General features: G+C 45.5%; 1 protein-coding gene across 3 annotated transcripts in view; it reads right to left on the reverse strand.

Moving 5' to 3' along the window:
• Nucleotides 1-19,575, reverse strand: part of NSUN7 (NOP2/Sun RNA methyltransferase family member 7) — a 1,148,229-nt gene that overhangs the window by 397,626 nt on the left and 731,028 nt on the right. For all 3 annotated transcript variants that reach the window (XM_069201939.1, XM_069201936.1, XM_069201945.1), the window contains one exon: nucleotides 403-546. In XM_069201939.1, the coding sequence (XP_069058040.1) occupies nucleotides 403-546 (144 nt within the window). The remainder of the gene's footprint in view (nucleotides 1-402; nucleotides 547-19,575) is intronic.

Here is a 19,575-nt window from a genome sequence, read left to right on the forward strand (position 1 = left end):
AATCCCCGTAATTCAATGATACCCATCTATAATTCTATACAGAATCAGGGAATTGTGATGCATCCAGTCATACAACATAATATATTTATAAACACCGTTCAGTAACCTTAGTTTTCAGGTATTACAATTGTTCTACACAACCAAATTTCAAGCACAAAACCAACATTCACATTAGCACATTTTGAGCATATTTTTAAAGTACAAAATCAACAGTGACATTACGAAAGATTTTTTTTGATATATTTATGAACACTATTCAGTAACCTTAGTTTTCTGATATTACAATTGTTGTACACAACCAAATTTCAAGCACAAAACCAACATTCACATTAGCACATTTTGAGCATATTTTTCAAGTACAAAATCAACAGCAACATTACCACTTTAATTAAAAGAAAATACCTCCATGCTCATTCAAAATAAACTCCACTGGATCACAAACGCCCGAGCCCGAGCACTGAGGTTGTAGAAGAATAACCTTTGCTTTATGAAATCTTGGATCTGTTGGGTGTATGTCGGTGAAATTCTCCTGAAATAATTTAACATCTGTAGAAGCAGAAGAATGTAAAATAGATGATAAAACAAGGTAGTGCTGTGTTGTTTTAAACAGTTAAATAAACATATGTGCATTTGCTGTTCTACATAAACAAAAATGATGTCACTGGCACTTGGTTTAAACTTATATGCTAAATCAGAAAATGGTTATATGGTGAAGGTTTAACATGTAGTGTTGTATGTGATGATAGATGTCAAGTGGGTAACACACGGATTAATAAAAAAGAGCTTTGGCGTTCTATCTTGATCGTACCACAGACTTCCAGGTAGACGATCAACTCTTTGTGGAATATGTGGGTGCAAAGAAGGTAAAGGCGGTGAAGAAGAGGACCATTTCACGACAGGTACTCTTATGCATCAAAATGTGCTATGCTCTGGCTAAAAAGCAACCTCCGGAAGGTTTGCGAGCTCACTCCACCAGAGCTACTGCCGCTACCACAGCGCTAGCACGGGGCGTTCCAGTCCTGGACATCTGTCAGGCAGCGACGTGGCCATCTCTGCATACTTTTACCAAACACTACTACTTGGACAATCAGGTCCAAAGGGACGGCTACTTTGGCCGTTCGATCCTGCAGGGCTTCTTGGTGTGATCTTGGTTCGCAGCCCACCACCGGGGATGGTTTTGCTCAGGTATCAATTCAAAGGTAAGGAATCCACAACTAGAAGTCTCTATCAGATGTACAAATTACTTACCTTTGGTAACAATATATTTGGTAGAGACATATTCTAGTTGCAGATTCCTTACTGACCCACCCATCCTCCCCGCAATGCGAACTGATTTCTAGGGAGAGGAACTTCCCTTTAAGGGCCCTAGTTCTGGCGCACCACTCAGTGTTCTTCATGGCTCCACGCTGCTGGCGTGGAAAGTCGTGAAAAGAAACTGACGTCAGTGCGCCGGGGTGGGGCCTATATATGACCGCAATGTCATCACGGCGAAAACAACGCCAATGACGTCCTTGGAGTCGACCGATGCCACCTGACGGCGCGTAGAGGTACTGCTCGAAGAAAAATCTCCGGATCCAGTCTGATGCCTGGGGAAATTCAAAGATAAGGAATCTGCAACCAGAAGTCTCCATCAGATATGAAGTACAGCTGGAATACTGCTAGACAGGCAGACCTCGGAGACTCACATTGGCAGCACGAACAACTTGTGGGCACATATTTAACACTTAAATCACTCTGCACCCCACTTATGGTCTGTGTAAATTGCTTATAGTGATCACACACACCCAGCTGCACATGTATTCTTGCACATCTACATACCTGAGTGGTCAAGACAGGCTAGACAGCATTCCACAAGGATAGCAGCGGGAATTACTATATTACTTGCATTTTCATGAGACTCAGAAGCTGTGTAGTTCCAGAAAGCAACATCGCTTACATGCACCTTAATGGCAGCCTCTTCATGTTGAGAATGACTTTTGCCTGCTGTGCCTACAGTAAGGAATATTCTCCTTACAATCATACTGCTCAGCCAGTGAGAAGACCACCATTTCACCTCACTCTCTCAGGTGAAGAGCATGTCTTTCTATACCATGACAAAATACAAGTAAGCTGTTGGTAAGAACAAGACCAAAATAAATGGCATGCTGATAGGCAGGCTATGGAAATGAATAGAAGAGATTTATTTTTATCACCATCAACTCTTCAGAACAAATCACCTAGGGAACATCACAATTCTGACAAACGGATTGCTAAAGGAATTATCACAGTTCAAGGCGTGATACAGACAGTGTGAAGGCACTTGGGCTCAATGCGGGTCTGGCCTTGCTTTTACTGTGTAGTTTCCTTGAAGCTACGAATTTCCCAGCCTAGTACACGATGAAAACATAGTTCCTAGGAATATACCTACAGTTTAAACAGTACATTGCATTTGTTCCAGAGAGGCAGTATCTCAAATATCATCAAACTGAGTGCCAAAGCAATCCCAAAATCCACATATCATATTATTTCACATTATTGTTTTTCAAAAGAAAGGAGATTCGTTAGCATACTACACAATCTGTCACATAATCCAACATATAACATATAAATCCAGTGTCAAATGATATAGACTTCAAGATTAGATGAAAGGCTATTTTCATTAAACCTCTTGAAGAGTGTTACATATAATTCCAATATCACGTGATACAGGCTTTAGTGTTTGATGGAAGTCTGTCTCTATGTTGGATTATGTGATATATTGTGTATTTAAGGTAGTTCCTCCCAGGTGGAAAACAGCAGGGCCACATAAAGTGACAAATGTTCCCATTGTGCAGACATGCAGGTTACTTTTAGTGCCCAACTAGAGGTAACTATTCTGAAGCTCACTTGGATATAACCACCACACAAGAAGGCACAAAAAAAAAACACTCAAAAAAGAGTGAAACTGTAAACTACAAACCTTTATGTGATAATGAAAATGTCACTTACCCAGTGTACATCTGTTCGTGGCATCAGTCGCTGAAGATTCACATGTTGTGCATAGCCCGCCATCTGGTGTTGGGTCGGAGTGTTACAAGTTGTTTTTCTTCGAAGAAGTCTTTCGAGTCACGGGACCGAGGGACTCCTCCTCTTTGTCTCCATTGCGCATGGGCGTCGACTCCATCTTCGATTGTTTCCCCCGCAGAGGGTGAGGTAGGAGTTGTTTGTTAGTAATAGTGCCCATGCAATGGAGTGAATAAGTATGTACCTATTTAAGATTTAATATATTTACAAATGTACAAAGTTGAGGCTAACTTCCAAACGGCTACAGGCTCCCGGGGAGGTGGGTGGGCACATGTGAATCTTCAGCGACTGATGCCACGAACAGATGTACACTGGGTAAGTGACATTTTCAGTTCGATGGCATCTGTAGCGCCTTTCTTTCTGGTTGAGTGTGCCCTTGGTGTAATGGGCAGTTGTCTTTTTGCTTTAAGGTAGCAGATTTGGATGCACTTAACTATCCATCTGGCTATACCCTGTTTTGATATTGGGTTTCCTGCGTGAGGTTTTTGAAATGCAATAAACAGTTGTTTAGTTTTTCTGATGTTTTTAGTTCTGTCGATGTAGTACATTAGTGCTCTCTTGACGTCTAATGTATGTAGTGCCCTTTCAGCTATGGAATCTGGCTGTGGGAAGAACACTGGTAACTCTACCGTTTGATTTAGATGGAACGGTGAAATAACTTTTGGCAAAAATTTAGGATTGGTCCTTAGGACTACTTTATTTTTGTGTAGTTGGATAAAAGGTTCTTGTATTGTAAACGCCTGAATTTCACTTACTCTTCTTAGAGATGTGATGGCGATGAGAAATGCAACTTTCCAGGTTAGGAATTGTATTTCGCAAGAATGCATAGGTTCAAAGGGTGGACCCATGAGTCTTGTTAAGACAATGTTGAGGTTCCATGAAGGAACAGGTGGTGTCCTTGGTGGTATAATTCTTTTGAGGCCTTCCATAAACGCTTTAATGACAGGTATCCTAAATAGTGAAGATGAATGGGTAATCTGCAGGTATGCAGATATTGCTGCGAGGTGTATTTTAATGGAAGAGAAGGCCAGGTTCGATTTTTGTAAGTGTAGTAAGTAACCCACTACATCCTTTGGAGATGCGTGTAATGGTTGAATTTGATTCTGATGGCAGTAGCAAACAAACCTTTTCCATTTGCTTGCATAGCAGTGTCTAGTGGATGGTCTTCTAGCTTGCTTTATGACTTCCATACATTCTTGTGTGAGGTTTAAGTGTCCGAATTCTAGGATTTCAGGAGCCAGATTGCTAGATTCAGCGATGCTGGGTTTGGATGCCTGACCTGTTGTTTGTGTTGTGTTAACAGATCTGGCCTGTTGAGCAACTTGACGTGGGGTACTACTGATAGGTCTAGCAGTGTTGTGTACCATGGTTGCCTTGCCCATGTTGGCGCTATCAGTATGAGTTTGAGTTTGTTTTGGCTCAATTTGTTTACTAGATATGGAAGGAGAGGGAGAGGGGGAAAAGCGTACGCAAATATCCCTGACCAGTTCATCCATAGGGCATTGCCTTGAGACTGCCTGTGTGGGTATCTGGATGCGAAGTTTTGGCATTTTGCGTTCTCCTTTGTTGCAAATAAGTCTATTTGAGGTGTTCCCCAACGTTTGAAGTAAGTGTTTAGAATTTGGGGGTGAATTTCCCATTCGTGGACTTGTTGGTGATCTCGAGAGAGATTGTCTGCAAGTTGATTCTGGATCCCTGGAATAAACTGTGCTATTAGGCGAATGTGGTTGTGAATTGCCCATTGCCATATTTTGTGTGCCAGAAGGCACAGCTGTGTCGAGTGTGTCCCCCCCTGTTTCTTTAGATAATACATTGTTGTCATGTTGTCCGTTTTGACAAGAATGTATTTGTGAGTTATGACTGGTTGAAATGCTTTTAATGCTTGGAAAACTGCTAGTAGTTCGAGGTGATTTATATGCAGCTTTCTCTGATGTACGTCCCATTGTCCTTGTATGCTGTGTTGATTGAGGTGTGCTCCCCACCCTGTCATGGAAGCATCTGTTGTTATCACGTATTGTGGCACTGGGTCTTGGAAAGGCCGCCCTTTGTTTAAATTTATATTGTTCCACCATAGAAGCGAGAGGTATGTTAGGCGGTCTATCAACACCAGATCTAGAAGCTGACCCTGTGCTTGTGACCATTGTGATGCTAGGCACTGTTGTAAGGGCCGCATGTGCAACCTTGCGTTTGGGACAATGGCTATGCATGAGGACATCATGCCTAGGAGTTGTAATATCATCTTCGCCTGTATTCTTTGTGTTGGATACATGCGTTGTATAATCTTTTGGAAATTTTGAACCCTTTGTGGACTTGGAGTGGCTATTCCCCTTGTTGTGTCTATTGTCGCTCCTAGGTATTGTTGTACTTTGCACGGCAGAATGTGTGATTTCGCATAGTTGATGGTGAAACCGAGTTTGTAAAGGGTTTGTATGACCTGATCTGTGTGGTGTGAGCACCTTGTCAGTGAGTCGGTCTTGATTAGCCAGTCGTCTAGATACGGGAATACGTGTATTTGCTGCCTTCTGATGTGTGCAGCCACTACTGCTAGGCATTTTGTGAAGACTCTTGGTGCAGTTGTTAAACCGAACGGCAATACTTTGAATTGGTAATGTATTCCTTTGAATACGAACCTTAGGTATTTTCTGTGCGACGGATGTATTGGTATGTGGAAATACGCGTCCTTGAGATCTAAGGTTGTCATGTAATCTTGTTGCTTTAGCAATGGTAACACTTCCTGTAGCGTGACCATGTGAAAGTGTTCTGATTTGATGTATGTGTTTAATGTTCTGAGGTCTAGGATTGGTCTCAGTGTTTTGTCCTTCTTTGGTATTAGAAAGTACAGTGAGTAAACCCCTGTATTTCTTTGTGCATCCGGTACCAGTTCTATTGCGTTCTTTTGCAGTAATGCTTGAACTTCTATTTCTAGGAGGTCCGAATGTTGTTTTGATATATTCTGTGATCTTGGTGGTATGTTTGGAGAGATTTGTAGAAATTCTATGCAATAACCATGTTGGATAATTGCTAAGACCCAAGTGTCTGTTGTTATTTTCTCCCACGCTTGGTAATACTGACCTATTCTTCCCCCCACTGGTGTTGTGTGGAGGGGATGAGTGACGTGTGAGTCACTGTTTGGTTGTAGGTGTTTTGGGGCTTTGAAATCTTCCCCTGCTTCTAGGGAATTGTCCTCCTCTGTATTGGCCCCGAAAGCCTCCCCTTTGGTACTGTCCCTGGTAGGTGGACGGTGTTGAATGTGAGGTACTGGCCTGTGTGGCTTGACCCCGAAACCCCCCTCTAAAGGTTGTCTTGCGGAAGGTGTTGAAAGTGCCTCTGCTCTGCGGGGAGTAGAGCGCGCCCATGGCTTTTGCAGTGTCAGTGTCCTTTTTTAGCTTCTCAATTGCCGTGTCCACTTCAGGTCCGAACAATTGTTGCTCATTGAATGGCATATTGAGCACCGCCTGCTGTATCTCTGGTTTAAAACCAGATGTTCGTAGCCACGCGTGCCTTCGTATGGTTACTGCCGTGTTAATTGTTCTTGCCACTGTGTCCGCTGCGTCCATAGAGGAGCGTATCTGGTTATTGGAGATGTTTTGGCCCTCCTCAACCACTTGTTTCGCCCTCTTTTGTAGTTCTGTGGGTAGATGCTCAATTAGGTGTTGCATCTCGTCCCAGTGGGCTCTGTCATATCGCGCTAGGAGCGCTTGAGAGTTAGCGATGCGCCACTGGTTTGCAGCCTGTACTGCGACCCTTTTACCGGCTGCATCGAACTTGCGGCTCTCCTTATCCGGGGGTGGTGCATCGCCCGATGTGTGAGAGTTTGCTCTCTTGCGAGCTGCCCCTACCACAACCGAATCTGGCGGCAGTTGTGAGGTGATGAAAGCTGGGTCTGTGGGAGGGCCTTTATATTTCTTTTCCACCCTCGGTGTTATTGCCCTACTCTTGACAGGCTCTTTGAATATGTCCTTTGCGTGCCTTAGCATTCCTGGGAGCATAGGCAGGCTTTGGTAGGTGCTATGTGTGGAAGAGAGGGTGTTGAAGAGGAAGTCATCCTCGACAGGCTCCGAGTGTAGAGACACGTTATGGAACTGTGCTGCTCTAGCCACCACTTGTGAATATGCTGTGCTGTCTTCTGGTGGTGAGGGCTTTGTAGGATACGCCTCTGGACTGTTGTCTGACACTGGGGCGTCGTATAAGTCCCAAGCATCTTGGTCCTGGTCACCTTGGCTTAAGGTGGTGTGAGCCGGTGAATGTGACGGAGTCTGTGCCGGTGAAATGTGAACTACAGGTGGAGGAGAGGGTGGCGGAGTTACCTTCTTCACCAGTTTTGTTTGTGGTGCCAGTTCTTGTTGGAATTCAAGTCTCCTCTTCCTCCTAATAGGGGGAAGGGTGCTTATTTTCCCTGTTCCACTCTGTATAAAAATCCTTTTTTGAGTGTGGTCCACCTCGGTGGATTGTAATTCCTCTTCGAATCTATGCTTTCGCATTTGAGAGGCCAGTGATTGTTCCTCTGAATAGGAACCGGTAGTTGGCTCGGTTGCGGGTCGTTTTGGCACCGAAACTATGTCCACGCTCTTTTTCGGCTCTGAGGCGATTTTTCTCTTTTTCGGAGTCGAACCCTCTCGGCGTCGATCCTTCTCGGTGCCGCTGTCTCTGCGTCGAGCAGCTTCGGCTCCGCTTTCTCGGCGTCGATCTTTGCCGGCAGCACTATCTCGGTCCCGAGATGGCTGGGTGCCTGTGTCTCGACCCGAGTCGGACGATCTCGGCACTATTTCGGCCTTTTTCGGTGCCGATGGTCGGTCACCGCTTTTATGGGTTGAGCCATGGCCTGATGGCAGTGGCGTCCCCTGGGCCTTGTCAGTTTTCTTATGTGCTATCTTCAACGTCTTACTCACTGTTTCATGGTCGTCGAATTCGTCCGAGTCCGATTCATGGATCGAGAAGGCTTCTACTTCTTCTTGTTCCTCGAATTCTCGGTGTCCTGTCGGCGTGGACGCCATTTGCAGTCTTCTGGCTCGTCGGTCACGGAGCGTCTTTCGGGACCGGAACGCACGACAGGCCTCACAAGTTTCTTCCCTGTGCTCGGGCGACAGGCACAGGTTACAGACCGAATGTTGGTCTGTATATGGGTATTTGTTGTGGCATTTAGGACAGAATCGGAACGGGGTCCGTTCCATCAGCGTCGGTGTCACACGCGGTCGGGCCGACCAGGCCCCGACGGGGGATCGAAAACTACCCCGAAGGGCAACGGAGATGTTATCGTTTCGATGCGATGTCGATACTATCTAACCCGATCCCGTTCGCAATAATACCGACGTAATTTTCCGATTTTGAGCTAACTTTCCGTTCCGAAACCCGGAGCGAAAGGAACACGTCCGAACCAGATGGCGGAAAGAAAACAATCGAAGATGGAGTCGACGCCCATGCGCAATGGAGACAAAGAGGAGGAGTCCCTCGGTCCCGTGACTCGAAAGACTTCTTCGAAGAAAAACAACTTGTAACACTCCGACCCAACACCAGATGGCGGGCTATGCACAACATGTGTATCTACAGCGACAGATGCCATCGAACTCCTAATTTCTGAAGTTCAGACTACAGATTTTCCACTTTTAGTAATTTGATAAATCAAGCACCTGATCGACAGGAAACATTCTTTAAAAGAGACCAATGGAAGCGAGGATAACAAAATATGCCAGAAATCCTGGAAAAGAGAGTGAACTGTCAAACGTGTTCATAAAGTACTACAACAAAACATAAACCCAACTGACCATCAAGAAGTAGTTCTTCACTATCCACAGCCTACCCACATAAGCTCATAACCAGATCGTACACTGCAGTTATGGAGTGCATAGAGGGAAATACCCCTCCTCCTGGGCGCATGTAATTGTTGGGGGACCGGGGCATGAAGTTTACAGACACGATGTGGCACTATTGCTGTCAGCACAGCAAGGATGTCTCCCCTAATGAAAGGTGTTGAATAATACAGTATAAATAGCTGCATAGGGTTTACTTGACACCGATGATTCTGGCAAGGTAAAGTCACACAAATGACACCAGATGACAACGTCAAGGTGCTTGGGGAGCAGACTTTCTTCACCTTGCATGGACTTGCTTTGAAGTTACTACATTCTAGGAACAGGTTAAAGGGGCTGTGACCAACACGATAGAACATACCTCCCAGCTCACCCCTGATACTGTTCTCCTTAAATACATCAAGAATGTAATGAGAGGATATCTCAAACTCAGTGCCACAGCGTTGCTACTGGGTAAGAGCAGGGTTGCCATGGTGTGTGTGTGGGGGCTGTGGCAAGCCCCCCCGTTTTTAGGACTGGTCAAGGGAATGACTGTGTGAGGTATGGACAGGGACTTATGCTGCCAAGAGACATTTGGAAGCTGCTACAGACTTAGTTATCTGCCTTGGCCTCTAGCTAAAGACTGTATGGTTCCAGCTCTACTTCTATGAGGCCATGATGGTCCATGGCCCTGGACTATCAGTTATCTGCATGTGACAGTGAGTCTCTCCTGCTGGTTGCCATACAATATAAGACATTTATGGGGGCGTGACGTGATGCTGCAAGATGGTGGGCGGCTCTTAGAAGAGCTCGGCCGCCTGACTCACAACTTAGGGAAATAATGCCACTTCCCGGAACTTAATGTCGAGGAGAGCAACAGCGCCGAGTGGCCAAGACTCGGGAAGCTTGCTGAGAATCCTGAAACGGTTGGGGGGCCTTCTGGAGAGTGGCACTGCCTGCGGCGGACTGTCGGGCCTGCCGTGCACCATGATGCGAGGAGAGAGAGGCAGCCAGTGTGCGGTATGCTGAGAGGGCCTATCGACCACAGTGAGCAGTGGGGACTGCAGAGAGTCCTGAAAGGGGTACATCCCCAGTCTTACACGATCTCCTTACCTGACCTGGCGTCTTCTGAATTGGACTCCCCAGACGTGACCATTGAGAAGAGCGACGAAGCTGAGCACCTGAGGCACAAGGGGCCCTGGAAGGACACATGGAGCCGACCACAGCTGACAGCTGCGTTGACCACGTGCTGTGATGAGGTGAGGAGGCAGCGATCTGACTCGGATGAGCGGAGGGAAGGCTTGGACACAGCGTGGGGGATGTGCCCACTGCCTCTCTTGCTGTCCTTCTGCTCCTTGGGACCGTGCCCCCGCTATGTGCAGAGGAGGAGGAAGGAATAACTGGAGAACACCAAGAGTGCCCTGAGTTGTGGTGAGGAGGAGGTGGACGGAGTGACGTCGCCTTGGAGGACGACCCCCACCAATCCCCCCTGCTGGGCCTTGACTACAGGGAATGTCCCTACTACTAAGTCATGGGTCTCCCAGATGAGGCAGGCCAGACTGTGCCCCAACATGAGACATGGGTGAGGCAAGGATGACGCTGGAGGTGCTTACGGAGACCCCCTGTATGGTACAACATTGAGCTAAAGTGGAAAACTGGCCTGAGGGAGCACCAGTAATGCAGGTAGACAGGAGTAGGCTATTGCAGTACTACGTGAACGGATAGCCTGGTCGCATGCTGGGGTGTTAAAGGGGGAACCTGCCCTGATATTGCAGCGTTCTACATAACTACAGGCCAGTGGTGTGGTGCTTGATCTCTCTTGACCCCCCTTAACAAGAAACAGCACCTAGCAGATCAGAAGAAACAGCAACAGACAACGCATCGCTTACAAGCTGCTTCGCTGGTGGTGAGGCGCTGTTGTAGAGGAGCTGTGCCCCCAATCACAAGATTGGTGTTATGGGGAAGAGAGGAGGTTCCAGCGCGGGTGCTCAGGAACGGAGGGTGACTGCGCCTCCAAGCCTTCCGGAGACGAGGAGTGTAGAGGTGGATCTGGCCCCCACCCTTCATGATGATAAATTGGACAAAATCCTAGAAGACATAGCGCCCACTGGCCAAGACTTGCGCAATGGAGTTGATGCGGTGGCAGTAGAGGTATGCTTGCTACGGGAAGACCAGAGGAAACTATCCATAAGAGTGGCTAACTGAGAGAGCGAGCTAAAAGAAGCACGGCCATCGATAACGGAACTGGAGGAGAAAGTTAGCTCCCTCACTGGTAAGATCTGAGAATTGGAGCACCGGGTGAAGGATTCAGAAGGACGATCCCGCCGGAACAATATCTGAATAGTGGGATTCCCGGAGTGGGCGGAAGAACTAGACCCCATAGCATTTTTTAGACTTGGCTGGCTCTAACGGTGGGAACAAAAGCATTGTCTCCATATTACATTGTAGAACGAGCACATAGAGTTCCAGCCCGTAGACAGCCAGCTGGAATGCCACTCAGACCGGTGCTGATTTACCTTCTTAATTATAGGGATAAAGAAACAGTACTACAGAACATATGCACAGCGCCGCCACTTCAATATGAGAACTCACGCATCTACTTGTTGCTGGATTACGCAGCTGCTGTCCAGCGACAGCGGGCCTCCTTTGAGGGCATAATGAAGGGCCTGCACCAGGCAGGGTTAACGTAGTCCTTGCTGTTCCCGACCAGACTCAAGGTAATAGCCAATGGTACCAGCATCTTCTTTACAGAACCTATGGACGCTTAGGACTGGGGGGAACAGCGACGGTCTGAGGTTTCCAAGTCTTCATCCCGAATGTACACCCAGACCAGCCGCAGAGAGGGAAGCGTAGCAGAAAAACTCCCCAAGAGCCTGGAATAGATAAAGCGACAGGGGCGCCTACCCTGGCCCAGGCGAAAATAGAGCAGAAAAGGCACTGACCGCTGCAACAGCATTATGGATGGATGAAGGTCTGATAATATCGCAGATAAGACATGAGCGGCACACCGACTCGGAGTCGGAGGCCTCAGCCAATGAAACTCTATCTGACGCGCTGCCAGAGGTAACCCTGCAAACAGCAGACATGCTACTCTAGGAACACATTGTCTGACAATGCAGGAGCCGGAGGCAGGATTGCTCCCCTTCATCTGCTGGGTCACGGGTGCTGCTGTCAAAGATTGCTAGGATTACCTATTTAAACTATGAAACGGTATAAAGCTACTCAATATGATATTGGCGGCGCACACACTGAAAAACACGCTCACACTGTGCTGTGGGCCAACTAACCCCCTGCCCTGCTCCTGGGTGCCCACAGTTCACACTGCTGGGCAAAATGGAGGCCCCATTGTTTGGGATTATGTTTTGGGCATACCTAATTGTTCAGGGTAGCCCTGGGATGAGAGTTATGGGGATCAGTTTAATTCAAAATCAAGTTCAAGGAAGATGCATGAGACACACAGGCGCAATAAATAGCATCATCCAGCAATGGACTATGGTCATCATTCTGGATGCTCTTTTAATAGACCAGATTAAATGGCAGAAATTAAAGTAGTAACATGGAATATTCGGGATCTGGGCACCACCAGGAAGAGACATGCAATACAACAGGATGGTAGATTACAGCACAGATGACTGGGACAATGGTACTGCACCACATTCTCTGGATTTGCGTGTAGAGCCATGGTTTGGATCTGTGCAGGGGTCCTGTTTCAATCTAATAAAATGAAAATAGACTCAGAAGGTTGTTACGTTTTTGTAGAGGGGCACCTGGACAGCAGACCTGTGCTGTTAGGCAGCGTTTATGCCCCTAATGTTAACCAAGCTGCGTTTTTTGCACCTATATCTGCAGTACTGGTCAAATGGGCACATCGACCATGGATTGTGGGTAGGGATTTTAACAGTGTACTTAACGTAGATCAGGATTGTTCATATCCCCCATTGCCAGCTTCACCAGTGGTGTCAGAAGCCGCTCACTTCTCCCAATGGATGCAGCTGTGGGCATAGCACGATTGTTGGCGAGTACTACATCCAGAAGCCAGACAATTCTCACACTGTTCTATACCACATGACCTACTAGTCTGACTGGATTATATAATCTGTCACTCCCCCACACAACTATTAGTTAAAGCAGCAGAGTATCTTGGGAAAACATTCTCTGATCATAATCCCTTATTAGTATGCTTTCAATGGGGGCAGCCAAGACCACCGGTTCCCACATGGAGGCTGCAACCTGCAATGCTGGAGAACCAGGGATTTCAGAAAAGCACATGTGAAACCCTAACACACTACTTGACAGATAATTGAGGTACAGCAACTGCAAGTGCATTTGAATGGGAGGCACTGAAGGTAGTAATATGGGGGAATTGTGTCCATACAAAAGTGGGAGTCCGAGCGACGATACACAAGGAATTAACGTGTTTAGAAACTACGCTTAGAGAGGTAGAACTCAAGTCTCAGGCATCGCCAGAAGGAAAGCATCAATTACTTACAGCTACAGGGACACACGCTCAGTTGATAGAACAGCTACGATATCTTGACCTTAGAGCGTACCAGGCAAGGATGCATGCTGAAGGAAATAAGTCGGGACATTTACTGGCCTGGCTGCTGCGTAGCTTGGCCCCCACACCGCTGACAAACAGCATTAAGATTATCCCCCATGTGTCTGATTACCACGCAAGTAGATATTCATGATGCTTTAACTGCATACTACCGAGAACTATACAACCCCCCACCAGTAAACAGAACCCAGAGTATACGGGCCTTTGTGCAGGGAATAGTCCTATTAGCGCTGCGCCCTCTGGCGTAGAAGCCCTTAATGCGCCCATTACGACGCAAGATACCTGTGAAGCAGTACAGACCTCAGCTACAGGGAAGATCTCAGGAATTGATGGGTACCCTATTGAGTTTTATGAAACGTATCTACTAATGTTAGCGCCCAAGCTACTAGATGTCTATCAGACGGCATGACAGGATGGTCGGCTCCCACTGTCTGTGAGGGAATATTTGTTGATATCTCTGCCCAAACCAGGAAAAAACCCACAAGAACTAGCTTCTTATCACCCTCTCTCTATGCTTGGGTCCGTACATAAAATACTGGTTAAACTGATAGCCTCTCGGCTCCTAGCACAGATACCCCAACTAATACATATAGACCAGAAGGGCATTGTCCCGGGCAGATCCACAACACCTAACATACTTTGACTGTACAGAATAATGGAAAGGGCTCCGGCACAATGGCCATATGCAGCATGTTTGGTCCTAGACCTCAAAAAAGCATTTGATATGCTAGACTGGAGCTACATGTTTTCCACCATAACTGCCTTTGGCATTACGGGGCACATGAATGAACTTATACAACTATTATATATGGACCCTATAGCCCAAGTGAAGACAGGACAGTGTATATCCCCTGCCTTCCCAGTGACAAGGGAGACACGCCAATGCTGCCCTCCGTTCCCATTACTCTACGCCTTGGTGATGGAGCCGTTGGCACAGACACTCCGCAGAAAGGAGCGGAATGGGGAATTCCATTAGATGGAAGTATGCATGTTGCTTCCTTACATGCAGATGATGTGCTGATTTATATATGTGATATAAGGCAGGGAGTAAGTGCCATAACTCAGATACTGTCTGTCTTTAAAGCAGCGTCCGGTCTTGGGGTTAATTGGGTTAAGTCAAGTCTGTAACCGTTAATTCCCCACTGTCCCTCGCAGCGCCTCCATGCAGATGCCAAAGAAATTCATTGGGAGCCCATCATCTTTCACTATCTAAGTATAAACATTTACCATGCCAAACAAGACCTACCAGATGGGAACCTTACAAAAGCTATCACAGCTATACGATCTCAAATGATGTTCTGGTGCACCCTACCACTTACTGTGCAAGTAGGATTGCATTATCAAAAATGGTTGTACTGCCACGCCTTCTGTACTACTTTCAAAACCTTTCACTAATTATTCCCAGGAAAGTCTTTCATACACTGCATGCTGCATTGGGCGCACCTTTATATGGAACATGGGCCGATGCAGGGTGGCTCTATGAAAACTGCAACTCCCAATTGAGAAGGGAGAGTTGGGAGCCCCCAATTTTAAACTATGAACATTATTATTTAGCAGCACAACTGCAGTGGCTAATTCGGTGGCTGGCGGGCCGGTTACTAGAAGAATTGGAGCAACACATTCATAGAGAAGTCCAGCATCTAGTACTGGACACATTTATCCCAACTGATCTGCTGCCTCCACACTGTAGTACATTATTGGCAGTAGCCCACGCTAGTTACAAGCTCAGTATTAGAATCATGCCCCCGATTCTATCATATTCCCCTGAAATTAGATTAGAGGCCTTCAAGCCCTTTTGGATGCTGCTGGGCCAAGCAAGACTGCGACAGTGGGAGGCAGGGGGGATTAGCACAGAGGGTTCCCTGTTCCGTGATGGGGTGCTTGAGCCCTTTGACCACCTACACACGGAAATGGGAGTTCCAAGAGGATACTTCATTGCACACGCTAGGTTAACTGCCATACTGTCGGAACACTGGCAAATAACAGACTCGGAGCTGGACCCACACCCATTGGTGCATGCACTACATGTCATGAGAAGTGGGAAGAATTTAATCACTTGGTTCACCCGAGCGCCGGCACACACGACTCAAGCCCCCCTGCAGGTGTTGCATGACAAATGGGAGAGAGATGTGGGCAGGGAATTCCAGGAAAAGGAATGCAGCAAGGTGTTGATCTCCCATAAAAAAGTATTGAGAAATTCAAAATTCCAATATATACAGTACACTATTCTACACAGGGTCTACCTTACACCACATACGCTGAACAAAATGTTTGGGTCTTCAGTGGGATGCCCCCGTTGTCACGAACCAGTAGCCAGCCAATATGATACGTATGTTCTGGCCTGGTCCGGAATCGGGCTGCTTTTGGCAACAAACAGCAGAGACCCTTGCAGGATTGACCCCGCGTATAACTCTATATACAGTAGAGAGTGTCCTTTTGGGACTGTTTCGCCACCTCAAACGGGCAAATACAGCGAGCCACTTTATTGACCTCTCACTAATACTAGGTAGAAGAGCCATAGCTATGAACTGGAAATCACACCAGCTCCCGACACTTACCCAATGGTGCGCTGACTTGCTAAAGTGGGGTAAGGTTGAAGCAGTCACGCTTAGACGCAAAGAAGCCAGAAGGCAGCGTAAAATACCAATCGCTAACGAATGGGACCTGTGCATACAGGAGTTGGAGGGGTATAGAAAACGAATGCAGTCCTAATGATCGCACCCTAACATTTGCGATAAATGAAATGAAGGGTGTTTAAGTAAAGATTCTGGTTCACCCCCTCCCCCGAACATATACATACCAGAACCACATAATGTTACTCCACAGTAGGGATGTTGGTGGGGACTAATCGGTCGTCGTAATCTAACAAGGCTGAGGTCTCAGAAACTGGGAGGAAGTGTATACATAGAAATCGTGCTAATATTAAGCTATGTTAATACTGTGTACCGTTTCCTCCCTCTGTTTTAATTTTAAGAGAGCAATGCGCCTGTCTGTGATAATACTGCCAAGTATAACAGGCATCTTCCAGTTTGTTTGTTAATTGAGTTCGAATTGTTCACAATTTGGGAAAAAAGGAATCAGTAACTCCTGTCTCGCCACTGCAGCCTATCTATGATATTGTACATTGATAGTGTGATAGATGGTGAAAGATGTGCACAATGATAATATAGCGGATTTGTAATATTGTCTTTGAAAGCTAATAAAATTGGTTCAAAAAATAAAAAACAATATAAGACATCTACAGAAAAGTATGGGATAATCCTGTGATTGCTGTGTCATCCTTATGTACACCAATGTGATCATTTTATTGACTGCTAAAGTCAGTGTCCTGCTTGCTCAGATTTTATTGTCTTGCTATGTACTGATCTGCCTAAATGTTAAAAAAAACTGTTCCAAAAAAAATAGTTGTTTGACATCTTGATCTCACATAGGGGTTCACAAGAGTGTCTCAGTCAGCTACCTCTAAGCACCAGTCAGAATTAGTGGGTCATGCACGTGTGCTGATGCATACTGACTGCAACAGCCATGCTGGAACACTTCTGTCCTACTTTCAGTTGAGAAAACCCATATAGGTAGGCTACAATGGAATCCATAAAACATTAACAACCGTGATCCTATTACTTTTTGGGAATGATTAATATTTAAAAGGCAACCACTTAAAATAGTTTACTACAGGGAAGATTCCTGATCAAAGCTGGGTAGAAAAAGATCCAATCCGCTGCAGAGGAAAACTGCAAGAACAGTGATCATAAAACAAAGGTTTTCCATCTTTTAGCCATTGCTCATGATAGTTTTAGATGACCTCTTAAGTGCTGCTAGAAACACTTAAAAGCTAGTGTAGGATATGGTGTGGCTATAATTTATGAACATGATGATTTTTTTCAATCTTCTTTGGACCAATGTGTCTAAGGTTCATCTCCTCGACAACTTTGGAAATGTCACGATTCTGGCAATGAGAAAATGCTACCAAACTGAAAATCATAAACCGCTGTGTTTATTTCCATTAATGAAGAGTTATAAACACAATAGAATTTTCTTCTCAAAGTAAGAGTTTTTGACTTCTCAGGGCAACATGGGGGAGTTCATGAATTAACATACCATATAAGAAAGTCTCTGGCAGGATTTGAATTAAGGTAGCTTTATACTGATGTACCCCGCGTAATCTAAGCCTATATTTGCATTTGTGAGCTTCCTGTCCTTTTTCCTCTGCTCTGCAGAATCAAGACTGGATACATGCTTTTGAGAGATGGAGGGGCTGGAGGTTTTCAATTTACACCACATGCTTCTAACTCTGCATCTTCCTTGAATATTGCATGAGAGTGCTTAATGGTGCTGTCATCCAGCAAATCTTTGCTGCTTAAGAATCTTTAACCTGAAAACACTGATATATTCAGCCGGCATAGCGAAAGATCAGTTGTTGTGCTACACAATATGAGCAATAACTGAGCAGACAACCTTTGCACCTCTGTTCTAGTTGGCAAGTGCTCCTAAAGAAATCATGGCATGTATACACCGATTTCCACTGGTTTTCCATCTCCTCGAATTACAACAGTTTGCTGTGTTGACTCTAGCACTCTGTTTATATAGTTGAAGAGTCTAAGAGAATGTGCTACTATGGCCTTTGTACTTTGAGATTAATGTGCTAGTAGGAATCAAAGGGAAGCTGGTTTCATTTGATGATGGTGTACTAACTATGGGTGGAATGTATGACACTTCAACTCATACCACTCTCTGGCATGTGCTCTCTAGTATGAGACATGTCTTACCCCTCTTTATTTCGACTTCCAACACAAGGAAGTCCTGTAGTTGGATATCTCTCAGCACGTCTACAATGGCAATGTTGGGCCGATTGTAAAAGCTACAACAAAGAAATCTACTACCATGGTAGGGATCCTGGCCACATTGCGCACCCTGAAGGCAGGAAAGTGCGTTCTTTAAAGATGCTGAATGAGGTCCAAGTGAAGATGCTTATCTGCATTTACCGGCAGTTTTGACTTTGTATCACTGGATTAAGGCAACACCAGGGTAGGACTGGGAATTAACACAAAGCCTAGAAAAAATGTTAACTCTTGACATACAATGCACAGGGACATCCTAAGAATTTTAGGGGCCCTGGGCCAAATGTATTTTGGAGGGCCACTGTTCGGAACAGCTTTGAATTTATGATCCTTTTCCAGATCTTTCATGCCCTCTTTAGCCAGGTCACTGACAGTGCAAAAGCATGACCAAATTCTAAATGTGTACACGTTCTTTCAATATTGTAACATGGTAGCAGCTCATTAATATCACTGCAAATAATATCTGTGCCACCCTCTCACTTATCATATGTGAAGGTCATGTTTTGAACTCAAATATTATTTTTTTAGCAATGTTACATGAAATATAAACACAACATTTATCGACAAAATGTTTTTTATAGACTGCCACATATCACCCACATCAAAAAAAAATAATCAAGGATAATGGTATTTTTAGCAGAGCCGTTTATGAATTATTCAAGGTCATCAGAGCAAGACTCTACAGAACAGAGCTGGCTCTTTCAAGGCCCCCCTTTGAAAGACTGGGGCCTGGGCCGGAGTCCTCTTTGCCCATGCCTTAAAACGTCTTTGCTAGTACTGTAGAAGGTCTGGGTAGATTAAAAAATGGAATTGACCTCGGATCTCATATTAGTGCACACTAAAATTGTTAGAGTAGTCATAGGAGACATTGATATTAAATGCACACTTTGATCTCATTGATGCGTTACAGTTCAACGGCAAGCTGAGGATACCCTGGTTAAGTGATCAAAATCCAGTCATCGACTGAGTGCTAGAGATGTCTGCTTATCCTTCACTTTCAGTCAACAGAATTTCTCAAAAAGGTATCAGGAAGCTAATGAATTCAATCACCCAACATCACCCAAAGGAATGTCCAGTGTCCATGTGATTGGAAGAATGTCAAGCCAACCTCTGTAAGTAATTTAGGCAGGACATTGACGGGTTCAGTCAAGTGATGACCTTTTTAAATATTCTTTTCATGAACATTTTATAGTTTGAATTCAAGAATAAACACACAGAGCTCACTCCAGTGTGCACCAGGCCGACCCCGCTCAAAAAGAGGCAAACTATATATTCCATTGTTGCACCCACCCTCCCACCACACCATTATTTGTCACATTTAAGAACTGTATTTAGGAGGCACACTGCATCT

This window comes from Pleurodeles waltl, chromosome 1_2 (genome assembly GCF_031143425.1).
Source record: "Pleurodeles waltl isolate 20211129_DDA chromosome 1_2, aPleWal1.hap1.20221129, whole genome shotgun sequence".
In the NCBI taxonomy this organism is placed as follows: domain Eukaryota; kingdom Metazoa; phylum Chordata; class Amphibia; order Caudata; family Salamandridae; genus Pleurodeles; species Pleurodeles waltl.